Here is a 14,922-nt window from a genome sequence, read left to right as displayed (position 1 = left end):
CCCCAGCTCGCGGTGCAAACGAGCAAAGAAATAAGCGAAGCCCCCCCCCCGGCTCCCGAGCCACCCTCCCGGCCCGGCTTCAGCGTGTTTGTGTGGGTAAGTAACTCCTCTAATTGCTATTGGAATAGATCCATGCCATCCGCGCTAGGGAACTAACTGTGTCTATCTAGGTTAATGCAATTAGCATGCACGCAACATATTGCTCCCACTTTGCGGCAGCTTTGAAAAAAAAAAAAAAAGGGGGTGGGGGGGGTGGGGGGGGAGGGAGGGAGGAAGACGACAGCGAGAGCTGATGCACGGTGTGTGATGGGCAGTAATTATACCTTGGCTCACCAGGGTCGTTCCCAGCCGCTGGGACAGCCCAGCGCTGCCTGCCCGGCCCGGGCATCTGGGGCTGTGCCGAGCCGTCGGGGCCGAGCCGCGGGTGCCACGGGAAAATCAGCACCTGCGGCGCCGGGCCGAGCCCCCCGCCCCAGCACCGGGCCCCCCCCTCGACCCCCCCCCCCCCCGGCCCTCGCTAGTGGCATTTGCAGCCCCCCTCCTCCTTCCCCAGCCCCCGGGCAGGTGCAGGGCCGGCCCCCCCGGCCCCGTGCAGCGGTGCAGCCCCCCCCCAGCACAGCCCCTTTGCCACCAGTTGCCCGACGGCTTGTGTGTGTGTGTGTGTGTCCCCCGACACTGCGGCGTTCCCAGGGTGACAGCGGGGGATGCTCCGCAGGTGGGGGCAGCCCCATCTCCCCTCTCCGGGGTTTTTGGGGAGAGCTTTGTCCTGCTGGGGGCGACGAGCCCAACCCCATGACCGTGGAGATGGGGCAGGAGGAGGGGGGGGGTGTCGCAGGGACAGGGGGGCCCTTTCTGCTTGGAAACCCCAAGCGGAGCGAAGGCGCTGAAAGGAGGGGACCTCCTGAAGTCAGACAAAGACATCACTTGGAAACACTTGGGCAAGGGACGGCAAAAGGGGTGGAGAGAAAGGGGAAAGTGTCCCCCCCGCCCGCCCCGGCCCCCCGGCCCTATAAGAGCGGCCGCCCCGGTGGGGTAGGGGCTGGGACCGGGGCCGGGCTGCGCGGGGCTCCCTCCCCGCAGCCTCTTCCCCCAAACACAGGGCTCCGAAAGGTGTGCTCCGGGTTTATTATTAACAAACACAGGAAGAGTCCACGTGCGGCAATAAATTATTTTCACAGGTTCCGGCGTTATTATTATTATTATTAATTATTATTTTTCCTTTCCGAAAAGGTGCTGGTGGAATAAAACTATTGCATATCTTAAAAAAAAAAAAAAAAAAAATCAGGATAAATTATATAAATTATACATTCAGAACAGACGATTCTACCTCATTGTGGCTACTCCGTAATAAATAGATAAATAAAGTTGATTGCCCTTAAGAGTCTGAATCTTAATTTACAGCGGAGGTCTCCACGTACAGCATGTACAGGGCGGGGGAGGGGGGGCGCGCAGCCCACCCTCACGCCACGAAGTCGAAGGGGGGCTCGTTCTCGATGTCGTTGAGGGAGGCTTTGTTGGGCACCTTCCGCGGGTCCTCGGGGGTCCACACTTTGGCTGTCCGGATGATGTTTTGTTCCTTGAGCTGCTTTTCGTCAGTCCACGACAGCGAGTGGCCGGCCAGCGGGGGGAGGCCGTAGTCGGGGTCGCTCGGGGAGGGGGATCCTGGTGGGCAGGAGGGTTGAGGTTTTTTTTTTTTTTTTAGGAGGGAGGAGAGAGACAGAGGGTTATTGCCGGGGCCGCCCCGCCGCGCAGGTGAGCGCCGCATTCCTGCGGAGCCGCGACGGGGCGGGCCGGGCCGGGCGATGGGAGGCCACTTACTTGTGCCGCGGTGGCAGATGATGATTTTCTTGGGCTGGCTGGGGCTCTCGCTGCCGGCGCTGCGCAGCGGCAGGTCGGACTGCACCAGCTCGCTGAGGAAGTTGATGTAGCCGATGGCCAGGCGCAGCGTGTCCACCTTGGAGAGCCGCTTCTCGTAGGGCAGCGTGGGGATGTGCGAGCGCAGCCCCTCGAAGGCGTCGTTGATGGACTGCATCCGCCGCCGCTCCCGCACGTTGGCCGCCTGCCGGAGCTGCTGCAGCTCCGCCTCGGAGCGCACCCGCCGCCGCCGCTTGGCCGAGCCCAGCGCCTGCAGCCGCCCCCCCGGCGACAGCAGCGCCGCGCCCGCCGCCCCGCAGCACTCGTAGGCGAAGCCGGGCGAGGCGGGCGACGGGGGGAAGGCGGCGGCGGCCGCCTCGCAGCAGTAGCCGCCGTCGGGGTCGCCGCCGTCGCGGTAGTACTCCTGCAGCTGGCGGCTCAGCAAGTCCACGTCGGGCTCCAGCAGCCCGTCGGCGCCCAGCGCCTCCCGCGGGGCGGGCTCGGGGAAGAAGTCCTCCTCGTCGAAGTAGGGGGGCGAGGAGAACGAGTCCAGCCCCCCGGGGAAGTGCTCCAGCAGCACCGTCTCCATGTGCCACCGGCCGGGTACGGTAAAGGAAAGGGGGGGTGGGGGGAGTGCAGCCCCGACGGGGCGCGCCTCCGACGGCTCCCGACGGACCGCGAGCGGCGGAGCACAGAGCGGAGACGTTGGCAGCGGCCGGGGGGCGGGGGGGGCCCTGTCCCCTCTCCCCTCCCCTGCCCTCCCTCCCCTCCCCTCCCCGCCCCTCCCCTCCCCTCCCGGCCGGGCCCGGTGCCGCCGCTCTCCGGGGAGGAGGCCGGAGCCGGCTGGCGCGGCGGGGCCGGCACGCGAGGGGCCTTATAGCGACATCCCCGGGCGCGTGCCAGTGACCGCCGCCGCCAGCCAATCAGCGCCGCACGGGGGAGACGCCCCCCCCCCTTGTCCCCTTGTCCCCTTGTCCCCCCCCCCTCCCCTTCCTTCCCCTCCCGTCCCTCCCCGTCGGGGCTGGCGGCGCCGGGGACGCGGGGACCCGTCGGGGCTGCCCGCGGGAGAGGGGAGGCGACTTCGGGAGCCCCGAGGGGGCGGGCGGAGAGGGGGGACCCTGATGTAACCCCCCCACAACAACGCGGGTCCCGCAGCCCCGGGGCTGAGCAGGGGTGCGGGAGCCCCGACGGCGCCCCCCGCACGTCGAGGGAGCGGCTCCGGGGCGCCCCGCGGGCCCCCACCGGGAGCCCCGGGCACCGAGCGGCTCCCGAATAAATCCCCCCGGCTCCCCCAGCCCCGCCGCGGGTGCTTTTGCTTTTTTTTTTTCCCCCACCCCCGCTCCGATCGCCCCCTCGGATCTCGGAGCTCGCTCGGTTAATAATTCCCCGAGCGACTCTCACTGATGAAAGCGGTGCAAATTCTCACCGGGGTGAAATGGATTACCCGGCAGATTAGGGGAGGATTATCTCCGGCATTAGCGCCGCGATATTCCGCCCGGCAAAGCCTGTCGAGGTTGATGGAAAGCGACTTCCCAGCGCTCTACCAGCGCGGGCAGAGATCAAACCCCGAAGGGAAAGGCACCCCGCTCTATCAGCAGAGCAAGACAGGGCCAGCTCCACAAAAATAATAAATGACCCGACTTCAAAGCGCCTGACAGCACCGTGATAACGCCGGGGAAAACGTGTGAGTCACAGGGGGGGGGAACAAAGAGCTTTGCACGGCGACTTCTTGGAAAGCCCTGCCGCCCGACGGGCAGCATTTACAAACCGGGCCGGGAAGGAGGAAACCTCCCCGAGAAACCGGGGCATCCCCCGAGAGAGGGGCAGGGAAGGTGGCAGCCTCCGTGCTCGCCTGGAGGCAGCCTCGACCCCGCGGGAGACGCCCGGCACCGTGCCCCGACGGGGCGCACCCGGGCTCCGGAGCCCCCGGGACAAAGCTCCGGGGGATTTCCTGGCCACGCCGCTGGCGCCGGGCCCTCTGCCAGGCGGCCCCGGGGATGGCGAGCCTTTGGGTCGGTCTTTCAGCTGAAGAAGCGCTCCAGGTCGTTGAGCAAAGCACTTCGAGTGGCCCCTGTCACCGCACACTCCTGCGCTGATTCACGTCTCGCAGCACGCTCCGTGTCCTGCTGCACGTCACACAGCCCGGCACCTGGAGCGGGGCCAATCCCCAGAAACAGGATTTTTTTTCCCCTTTTTTTTTCTTTTTTTCCTTTTTTTTCCCTTCTCAGAGCCTTCTCCCAGCGCTGTGTCCCTGTCCCTTGCCGGGACATTTCTCCTAGACGCTTTGCGTGGTGGTGAAGCATCTTCCCGACATCCCAGCCCGGCGGCTGCGGGAGGGGATGGGGAAGGAGGAGAACAGCAGCATCTCCGCCTGTGCCCGGCGCGGCCGCAGGTGGCCGGGGTGACCCTGCCACGCTGGGCACTGACTGTCGTCGCCTCTTGGTCGTGGCACGACACACGGGGGACATAAAACATAGGTGGGGTGCTGGGGAGACCCTATAGGGCCGCTCCTTCGGGAAAAAAGGTCATTTTGGGGGGCGTTGTGGGTGCCCCAAAGCCACTCCGGGGCCCTCGGGGCGAGCAGGGGGATATTTTGGAAACCCGCTGAGCTGGCAGCATTGAGAGCACCTCAATCCAGCACTCACGGGCTGCCAGGGAAAAGGATTTCGGGGACTATCGCTGGAAGCAAAATGCTGGGGACGCCCCACACCACCCAGACCCACAGCGGTGCCCTGGGGGCGTTAGGGGACGCGTGGTGCCGCTGCCTCCTCTTCCTCGCCGGGACACCTTCATGTGCAGGGCTGGGTGAGGCGGCGAAACCCCTGTCCCTGCGGGCTCGGCTCGGGGACAGCAGCACCCGGGGCCGCGCCGGGCTGAGCCGTGCCCGCGGGGCGCTGCGGGGACAGCTCCGTGCAGCAGGGACCCAGCCGCATCCCCGGAGAGCAGCCTGGCGCGGGGACCTCTCCCCTCGGGTTGCCCAAGGCTTTACGAGAAGGAAACCTGCGAAAAGCGGGAGGGAGCGGCAGCAGCAGCACAGCCCCGGCAGGGCCGATGCACCTGGGCAAGCACCGCCGGTGTGGCTAACGCCCACCGTCGGGGCGGCAGCGAGGCTGCCCGGCACCGCCCTGCGGCAAAGAAATTGTTCGACGGGCGCCCAGCACGCCGGTATTTCTATTCCCCGGGTGCAGGAAGGGGCGAGGGGGTCCCCCAAGGGCCACGTTTGCTCCCCTCCAAAAGGCGAGGAGCACAAGGGGAGCCCACCCGGCAGCCTCCCCGGCGGGGCTGGCCAAGTGACCAGGAGGGCCTGGGACAAGGGACAGGGAGAGGGACCTCGGAGGAGGGAAGCAGCACCGCTCGCCCTCGCTGCCTCTCGCTGGAGGCTCCCCGAGGATGCTGTGCACTCCCCGAGTCCCCCTTTCAGCTTCAACTTCAGCCCCCGGCTGTGCGCCCACCGTGGACCTGCTTTGGGCACCGTTTTGTCCCCAGGGGCTGGGAGACCCGTCCCGACTGCGAGTACCCGTTGTGGAACCACAGGTGGAACGGGGCGAGCAGCAGCGAAGCCCAAAGGGCAGCAGAACCACAAGTCTCGGGGGCCAGGTGTGTGGCCCTTTCGGTCCAGAGCCTTCTGAAGCACTTCCAAACCCATTTGGTTTGGGTATAACCCAGGAAAATGAACCCTCTTAGAGCTAAGGTAAGGCCCCAGATGTCCTGGTAAGGCCACAGGGACACAATAGGGCAAATAAAGAGTATGACTTTTTTTCTTTTTTTCGCTGGATTATGAAACGCACCGGCTGCTATTGTGACTCTTTGGGCTCTTTCAGAGGTACACTTTTTGGTGCAGAAGGGAAGCAGGAGTCTTTTAAAAGACTAACCCTGTCAAAGCTGCCCCGACACCTGTACGAATGCCATTTTGGCAGGAAAGGAGAACGAACACAAAGCAATCCCTGATTTCAAACGGCACTCGGGCTAATTGAAAACACAGCATCTCCTCCCTCCCGTTTCCCGTTAAAACAGCCATTTACCGCATTGCACCCCCGGGGGGGCTGCCTGCCTTTTTTTTTACACCCCCCCAACGCACCGAGGGGGAGGCGAGCGGCCCCACGGCCACCAGCGCAGCCCCCCCACCCCCGTCCACGCGTGGCCGCTGGCACCGGGAGGGCGCAGAGGCTCCCGAGCCCTCCGCCGGTGCCTTGCCAAGAGATGAGGGCTGCGGGGAGCCCTCCCCGTCCCCCTCCACCACGGGAGGGCCATAAATAAGGCGGGGACGAGGCGCTCCCCCCTCGGCGCCGCTCGTGGGGCGAGCGCTGCGCCGTGGGGAGGAGAGGAGGCACCTGCAGCCGGGGTCGGGCTCCCCTCGGCGCTGGTACCTGGGCGCCTGGCTGGTAATGCAGCGTAAAGAGCCTCCTTTCAGGCTCTTTCAAGGCGAGATCGCGGAGGTCAGCGAGCCTACAAACCCCCCTCTGTCGGCCGCACGGCCCGGGGTGCCAGCGCGGCAAGCTGGAGAGCAGGCGCAGCCCATGGGAATCCCAACACTTGTGCCGGCGGCGGGCGGCGGGCGGGGGGCGGAGGGAGGGCTCCCCCGGCCCGCCTTTCTCCCCCGCTCCCCCGCCCCGAGGAGCCGCTGAATGTAACAAATGAGCTGCAATCGATCTGCGGGCACGGGGGAAAATCAAATTATATGGTGCGGCCGGCGAGGTGCGGCCGGGCGGCTCGCTCCCCGCCGGCTGCCGCTGCTCCGCTCCAGCATCCCCCGGCTTTCCTCCTCTCCATCCTCCATCCTTCCTCCTCCCCATCCTCCATCTTTCCTCCTCTCCATCCTCCATCCTTCCACCTCTCCATCCCTCATCCTTCCTCCTCTCCATCCTCCATCCTTCCTCCCCCCCATCCTTCATCCTTCCTCCTCTCCATCCCCGACCTTCCTCCCCCCCATCCTTCATCCTTCCTCCTCCCCATCCCCTGCCTTCCTCCTCTCCAACCCCTCAGCGCTGCCCACCCTTGCCCTGCTCCCCCTGGGTTGCCTCCGGGACCACCTGCCCGTGCCCGGGGGTGTCTCCCGGGGCTCTCCGAGTCCCCAGGAACCCATCCCAGCCCCCCCGGAGCCTCCCGGCCCCGCCGTCGGTGCGAGCACCCCCGCCCCGTCGGGCAGCCGGGGGCGCCGCGCCCGCCGCCGCCTGGGAGGGCAGCACCTGCCGGGGGGGCGAGAGGAGGGGTTTGGCAGCGAGCTCGTACCTGAGCCCCCCTTTTTTTATTATTATTTTCTGCCCCCAGACGTGCCCGAGCCGGGCCCGAGCAGCCCGTTCTGCTTGGGAAAAAAAAAACCTCGGCCGAGCCCGGCGTTTGTCTGCGGCAAAGCTGCCGTCCATGGGAATCTCGCCACTTGTGCCGCCCGCAGCCGGGAGGGGGCTGTGCTGCCTTTACAAAAAGAGACACAATTAAGCAAAATGCTCAATGAACATTATAAATGATGTGCAATCGCCTCGCAGATTGCTTAGCAAATCAGATTATATGGTTGCCCACGGATGATTTCCATGCGCTTTAAAACGCAAACAGGTACTTTCTGATTTTGTTTTCTGTCATCCCCCTTCCCCTTTTTTTTGACCAAAAAAAAAAAAAAAGTGCTTTAAACGTTGCGGAGAAATGCCACACGCTGAAAGGCGGCTGTGTGAATATTCACGTTCTCCTTTGTTCGCCCCTGGATTTCACAATAGCCTGGGGAGGGCACGTCCACTGCGCTCTTGTAAATTTACCAACCCCTGACTAAAACCGCCAGGCACCTGCTTGGCAGAGCACAAAGCTGCCCTACGTTTCCACCAACAATTTACTGTTTCGTCGGCTTCTAAATCGGCCTGACAACAGAGGGGCGCAACGCTAGCTTCGTTTACAGCAGGGGGGGCGGCCGAGCTCGGGGACATTTCGGGAAGGAGCCCCGCGCACGGCGGCGCTCCGAGGGGGGAAAGGGTCCCTGCGGAAGACCCTGGCCGCACTGCCCTCTCCTCTCCTTCCCTCTCCTGCTGCAGGATCCCCCAGCTGAGGACCTGCACAGGACGGCCGCCGTGCCTGCAGGAGGGTTTGCTGACAACAAAGCAAAGCAGGTGACGACGGAAAATGCGAAGCGGGTGAGCAGGGGAAGCGCAGGCTCCACGCTGTAACGTGTGAAGCCAGGCTCCCCGGCATCAGCTGGAAGGAGGCACGGTGGCTGGGCTTCACTTTTCTTATTCCTGACGATTTCTCCAGGCTGAGCCCTGTCCCAATGGATGATAGGATATTTTTCCATTCCTGTAAACTACCACTGTCTGTTCCACAAGTATATCAAGCACTAAATTAAGTAGAATTAAGTTTTTCCTCTCATCGCTCCCCTTTGTGGGCCAGAGACTCTTTCAGTTCTCTAATTTCCTCCCTCACTTATGATCATTTGTTCTTGTGCAAGTGTGGGGTCCCATTAAGAAACCCATACTCTGCGCCCACAGGACGTCCCTTAGGTTTATTTACAGTTTCCATGTTCCTTCCTGGCTCTCATCTAGACAAGGTAAGAAAACCATACTCAGTACTAGACAGATTTAAATCACCTTTCCCTGACCTTTCCTAAGATCTTCTGGGACAATCAGATCTGTAGTTTTACGCATTTGTCCATGAGAGCCCTCACAGCTCCTTGGAGAATGCCATCAGCCCTTGCCTTTCTGCCAACAACCCTCGTGTACCACGAGCGTAATACTTACTTTTGCCATGGCCATGTTCCTTCAGTGGCTTATAGCCACTTGGTCATTAACTAGTGCCCCAAGGTCTTTTTTTTCTTCTCTATCTGGCAAGGATTACAGACACCGCAGCCCTCGTACATGTTCTTATCACACACCCAGGGTGCATGACCTCAGTACTGGATTTACTTTCTTCTTTGTCATCCTGCTACTCACAGCCATAGACTTCCCCCTGATGATTTTTTCAGGACTCCTCAGCTCTGAGATGCCCTTCCTGCTCTGTGACTTTGTCAGATGTTGTTAGCAGATTCCTTCTTCTGTTCTGAAAGTGTTCAAGAAAATTTTCCATTGACTCCATACGACCAAAGAGGTGACTACCCTGGGCCATGGCATGGGTCCATCCAGTCCCCTCACCTCTCTGTGACTGTGCCAAGAGCTCAGGGACTTCTTTTTTGCAGAGACTGCTTCTGTGTGACTAAGAGCTCTTAACAGAGCTCTTTCTCTTCTGGGAATTTGTCTAATGGCTGTTAGAACTTAAGCAGCACGTAGTTTTAATACAATTATTAGGTCCTGCTCAGTAGAGCTGAGTTTTGAATGGCTGATTCCTGTTTTGGAAGCAGGTACAAGGCTTAGAGGTGCAGGTAGAGCCTAAAAAGGCCTAAAAGCACCTGAGGGGTTCCCATTCCTCCGGATTCTCTCATCAGCGAGTGTGGCACCCCACCAGTGTGGCTCCTGAGGAAGCGTCCTACACAGGTGATGATTTGTTGAATAGTCTTGGCTGTAAGTAGACATGGAAACTATCCTGATGACTTTTAGCTACGAAGACCTGCCTTGGTCGTTGAGTTCAAAGAAAGGATTTCCAGTGGAGATCCCTCCGTCTCCACTTCTAGGTGCAGTGAGGTTCTTCTCCAGCCCAGAGGTAGGTGCCTTCAATTCCCTGGCTCCTTGCTGAGCCCGCTGGCTCTCTCTTGCATTCTTTGTTGATCACCTGCCTCTCACCATCCCGGGAGCCTTGGGGCTGGGTGCCCAGCACCTACAATTCAGGCATTGCAAAACCACATCTCTGCATCCATTTAGCCCTGAGGCTTTTATCATTGTGGCCAATTATTAACCAAGCCAGGGACATGAAAAACATCTACACGAGGAGATGCTGCATTTTCTTTGGAAGTTGTCCACACATTAATTGTGCTGTTTACCTCGCCTGGCACCTCTTCTCCTCTGCCCACCTTCTGGTAGGCAAGGGAGAGCATTGTTCACCCCTCTCTCGAAGCACCTTTCTCATCATGAGGATTGCTATCGTGTCACCTCGCAATGATCTCTTTCTGAGACGAAGCAAGCTCCCTTCCCTTCAGAGTGTATTTTTTAAACATCTTAACAGTTTTTGCTGTTCTCTGCTGTTTTTCCCTAGCTTTTCTTCAAATGTCCAAACTGGACACTGTACTTAAGCTAAGCCTCAGCAGTGCCAAGTAGAGCAGAATAATTACCTCAGTGTTTTACCCAAGACACTGCTGCTAATATATCCCCAAACAGCATTTGTTTTTCTGCATGAGTTTTATTTAGCTTTACCCACTGTGTGGCTCACTACAGCCAGTCAAACCATCCCGGCAGTATTGCTGCCTTATCAGTTCTTCCCCATTTCACAACCCATGCATTTGGTCTGTCTTTTGTTTTAAAACTGCATTTCGTATTTGTCTTTATCACACTCAGGCTTATTGATTTCAGACAGGCTCTCCAATCTGTGAAGATCAATTCGAGTCCTGATCCTGTTCTCCAAATCAACCTTTCCCGGCCTGTCCCAGCCAGCGCTCCCAGGAGTTGCATTATGTGCTCCCTTTTCCAGCAATTTACTGTCAAAAACACTGGGGCCACAACAGATGCATGCAGGACCCCACTTGGTACGTCCAGCTTTGACAGTGAACCACGGCTCAGTGCTCCCATATGATTCAAACAAGATGTGCTCATTCTAATCCCTATTTCATTTAGATCTCATTACACAATTTTGTTTATAAGAAGAGCAAGTCTTTTGACGCTAACAAAGTCAACACACATCACATCTACCCCTTTACACACTTGGCTAGTTAGTCCTTCAAATAAGGACACTGAATTAATTTGAAGTGATATGTTCTTGATTAATCCCTTTTGATATGTGCTACTGCCTTCTTATCGCTTATGTGCTTACAAATTGATTAATAATTGACTCTCATTATCATGGTTATGCTGATAGATTTACACTTCCCAGGATCCTCTTCTTTGCTCTTTTTTTGGGATTGTAAACACATGCTTCTGGCATCAATGTCCTGTGGGACCTCAAGCAAGTGACTTAGGGTGTCAGTCATTACTGCCTATAACTTCAGTCACTCAAAAGCTGGACATGAATTAGGAGACAGATTCAGGTCCTTACACACAGGAATATGACACACACGGTCCATCATCACGTTAAATACTATACAGCATCCAAGACATTTCCCGAGGCTCACAGATAGGACACAGGACCCACCTTTCTGGAAGCTCAGCTGGAGGCTGTGCATACCTGAGAGAATTAAAAATGGGATAGGACATGTGTTAAAGTGACTGAATCCCTCAGTTGTTCATTAAGAGTCAAGGAAAAAAAATAATGGCTGTAACAAAACACCTTCAGTAGGGAACTTTCTTTAGCTGGAGTCATTTGGGCTTTGGAGGTGCCACTTCTTTTTCCTAGGTAATACAAGGAGCCAAAAGTTTTTAGCTTCAGGTTAGAGGTCTCATATTTAGCCAGCTGCATGTTTTACAAGGCATTGTGACATTTAAAGGTTCAAATGCCCAGTAAAAGCTTTGTATTATCTAAGTGCCTAACTTGCAGACTGGCCCATGTTTATTCTCTGATTTTCAGTACTACTCAAGATACACAGGGCAGAAAGTTAGTACTGAAATCTGGAGTACCTTCTTTACACACTTATCGCTCTCTAACAATAATCAAGAGAATCTGCACTGATTAAACGTTAGTTTGGGTGTTTCTGTTCATTGAGAAGAATCCAGATTTTTATAATTCAGCCCTATCTATTAAGTGCAGAAAAACAGACTTTTGACTCACAGGGTGTTGTGAAGTAACCACATGAAAGCTTACAAGGCACTCAGATCTACGGTAACACAACCACGTGTACCCAAGGCAGAAGGTTTTGATGTACCCCTTAGTAAAGAATGCAAAACTGGAAACTCCCCTGTGCTGCCCATAGCCCCAAAATGTATTATGACCTTCCACGAGATCTACAGATAGGTCACTGATGTCCATGAATTAAGAGAACATAAAACATCAAATTGGGTAACAACTGCCTCCTATTTGTTACTGAGATGCTCAAGATCTCTTCCGGACATCATGAGTCCCAAGGGTTCATGACCACCACAAACCCATGGGTTTGAGCTGCATGCATGCACTCATGCTCATCTCATGTGCAAGATCTCTATGATGAATTGTAACTAAACAAACAAGTGTTTGTGCCTTTATCTGCAAGCTGTCCAAAATGTGCAGGAATAATTCCACTGCCAGTTACATATGGGCTGTTTGATTTAATCCATGCCTCCATCGGCTTCCACATCAGTAGATCCACAAGGAGTTATCATCTAACAGTTCAGATCCAAATGAGCTGCTGCAGTTTCCCACCCCAGCATGAGGACTGAACCCGAATTACCCTAGGCCACCTGTCCCTGCTCACCACTGCAATGTACAGTAGAGGGATTTAGCCCTTATTTGTAATCTTTTGTCTGCAGCGTTGTTGTTTGGGTGGGGCTGCACCTGTTCGTGGGGAGTGGGAATCCCTTAATTAACACTGTGGGGCTGGGCAGCGAGAGCAAAGGCTTAGGGGAATGCGTGTGAATCCAGTGCCCTCTTTATGCCATGCCAACTTCAAATCCTCTGCTGGCCTTTATGGCTCAGCTCCTGCATTCCCAGGACTTCTGCTTGGTATTTCACACAAGGGATTTTCCGTTCTTTAGAAGGTAGAGATGCTGCCTCCCTATATTTTGGATTCTAGGGGTCTGCAATTGTTCAGGAATAGCTGTTGAAGGACAATAATAGATTTTACGATGTACTTTTGGCTATGGCATCACCAGTTCTTCCCTGCAACCAAAAGCAAATTGAGTTCATACAGTGAGCATGTCTCCAGTGCTTTGAAGTGTCATGTTAGGAAATACAGCCTGAGCCATAAAGTTGATCCAGGTTATACATGCTACTGAATGCTCACAGATGATGCAGCCCCAATTTCTTCCCTCACTAATCCCAGTTACCTACTAAACCTCTCATCCATGTCACTTCATTTTGGTGACCCCTCATTCCCTCCCTCACCCCTCCTGGACTCCTCTCTGTCCTTGACACTCAACCTCCCAGTGCCCAGAGCTGCCACCTCCTTTTGCTAGCCATGCCATTCCCTCCTCTCTCTCCTTGCTCAGGCTCTGCCTTTTTCAAGTCAAATGTTGTCGTCTGCCACCAAAATGCCAGCAGATAAAATGCAGAGGCTGTGGGAACTCTCCTCTGTTTATCACCAGAGACTTCTGAAGATGGGAAGGCAGACTGCAAGTAAATTCATGCCTAGACCTTGCAGTCCTGGGCTGAACTGTGCTCTGTTAGAAGGAAACCATGGTGTACTTGGCTGGCAAACTCTAGCAAGCTTCTTTTACGTGTGAATAGAGACATACCCAAACCTCACAATGCACCCAGTTTATTCTAGCCATCATATTAAATGTACTCTTTTTCCTGGTCAGCTCTCCACCTGCCACTTCTGGTGATTCCTTGGAAACTGAGGCTTTGTTTCTAAGGTGCAGAGCGGAAAGGAGCACGCCAATTTTCAAGTGGTCAGTAAACATCACACTTTATTTGGGAGAGGTTTAAAAGAGCCTTTAGCTTCACGTCCCTTCCTCAGGGGATAGAAGCCAGAGCTGCAGGCGGGTTTTCCAGCTGAAGTCCGTGAAGCCCTGAGGATCTTCTCTTGTGCTAAAGGGACTGTATGAGCGGCAGGCTTGTGAGGCAGCTCAGCCACTTGCAAACCTGCTATTATGTATTTAAAAAACACACTTATTTTCCTGGCATTTTCAGCCCCCACCAGCCAAAGCTGCTGCCTCTGGGCGCAGGCCTCGCTGGTCGCCCTCAGGAAATGGCGCATTTCTGGCGGGCAGCCAGGGAAGCATGGAAAATGTGGCCGAGGTTTTGGGCACAAAACCCACATTTTGGTCCCGGGTTTGCCACGGCTCCGGGCTCCCTGCACATCGCCGTGCTGCCCTACGGGCCCGGCGGCTCTCGCCCCGTTACCGGCCCCGGCAGCGCCGCGGCCCGGGCTCGGTTCTCTGCCGCCATCTCGCGACGCCGAGCGGGAGGGCGGCGGGCTGGGATGGCGCTCGGCCCCGCCGCCCTGCCGGCCCCGGGGAGCCCTCGGGAGGTGCTGAGGCTCCTCGTGAGGGCCCGGAGGGGTTGGAGGTGCCGTACAACACATCATTCCCCTTGAGCAGGGTGACACGGGTGCCCTGGGCCTGCTACCTTTGCTCCTTGCTGCAGGACATAGCACCCGTACTCCCCTCTCCAAACTTAACCCAAATCACATTGTCCGCCCTTGGCAGCGTGCAACTGAGGATCCGACACCCATACCTTCTTTGAACCTGTCCTAATAACCATGAAGATAAACAGGGTCGAGAGCCAGCTGTAGGGAGTTTATGCGGCAAATGAGAGGTTCAGATATAAGATTGATAGCAATTAGATTGCCACCTGCTATCTCTTTAATCCGTATCCTGGATTTTTAATTGGGGGGGAAGGGTGGGCTCTTGGCACATGAATACATAAGGACTATCTTAAAAGGCACAAAACATTAGGATTGCATCCCTGTCATCACAAGTGGGGCTGCCCCAGTTTTTAGTTTTAGCTTCTACTGTGAATTTTGGTCCGATTTTTCAACAGTTTTGCCTTGAGCCTTCTAGGATTTCTGTACTCTAGACTCCTATACATAAGTTTATTTATTTACTTATGTATTTTGCAAATGCAGATGATTTCATTTTAGGTTTGGCCAGCTCTCTCCCAGTTTGGCTTCCTGACAACCTTCTGCCGTCAAGTGGCCTGCATTCATTTGCATTGTGTGTGATTTTCAGCAGGTCCCTATCCGAGGCCTATTCCTTCTGGCTGTTACCCAGGTGAGCAGTCCTACTGCAGTCAGCGCGATAATAGCTTCCAGTAATTGGTACTTCCACAGGTTTGCAGGGTCAGGGCTTGCTTCTTCCCCCGCTTTGGATAGCTCTAATCTGCTTTCAAGTCATGCTTCATCAGAAAAAGGGAATGCCAAGAATTTTGAAAGGTTTGCTATCAGGTTCCACAAAGGGATATGCTTGGGAGAAACATGTTGATTTTGTTGGAGAGATACAT

General features: G+C 56.4%; 1 protein-coding gene across 1 annotated transcript; it reads right to left on the bottom strand.

The window, feature by feature from the left end:
- Positions 1-1,309: 1,309 nt before the first annotated feature.
- PTF1A (pancreas associated transcription factor 1a) lies at positions 1,310-2,443 on the bottom strand. Its single transcript, XM_072034134.1, has one exon. It carries the CDS (start codon positions 2,441-2,443, stop codon positions 1,460-1,462), a length of 984 nt encoding a protein of 327 aa, XP_071890235.1. The 3' UTR covers positions 1,310-1,459.
- Between the last annotated feature and the right edge of the window lie 12,479 nt (positions 2,444-14,922).

The sequence above is a fragment of the Anas platyrhynchos genome, chromosome 2 (genome assembly GCF_047663525.1).
Source record: "Anas platyrhynchos isolate ZD024472 breed Pekin duck chromosome 2, IASCAAS_PekinDuck_T2T, whole genome shotgun sequence".
In the NCBI taxonomy this organism is placed as follows: domain Eukaryota; kingdom Metazoa; phylum Chordata; class Aves; order Anseriformes; family Anatidae; genus Anas; species Anas platyrhynchos.
This window is presented reverse-complemented; position numbering and strand designations above follow the sequence as displayed.

Coding starts and splice junctions, on each gene's coding strand:
- PTF1A (XM_072034134.1), bottom strand. CDS start 2,443: ATGGAGACGGTGCTGCTGGAGCACTTCCCCGGGGGGCTGGACTCGTTC.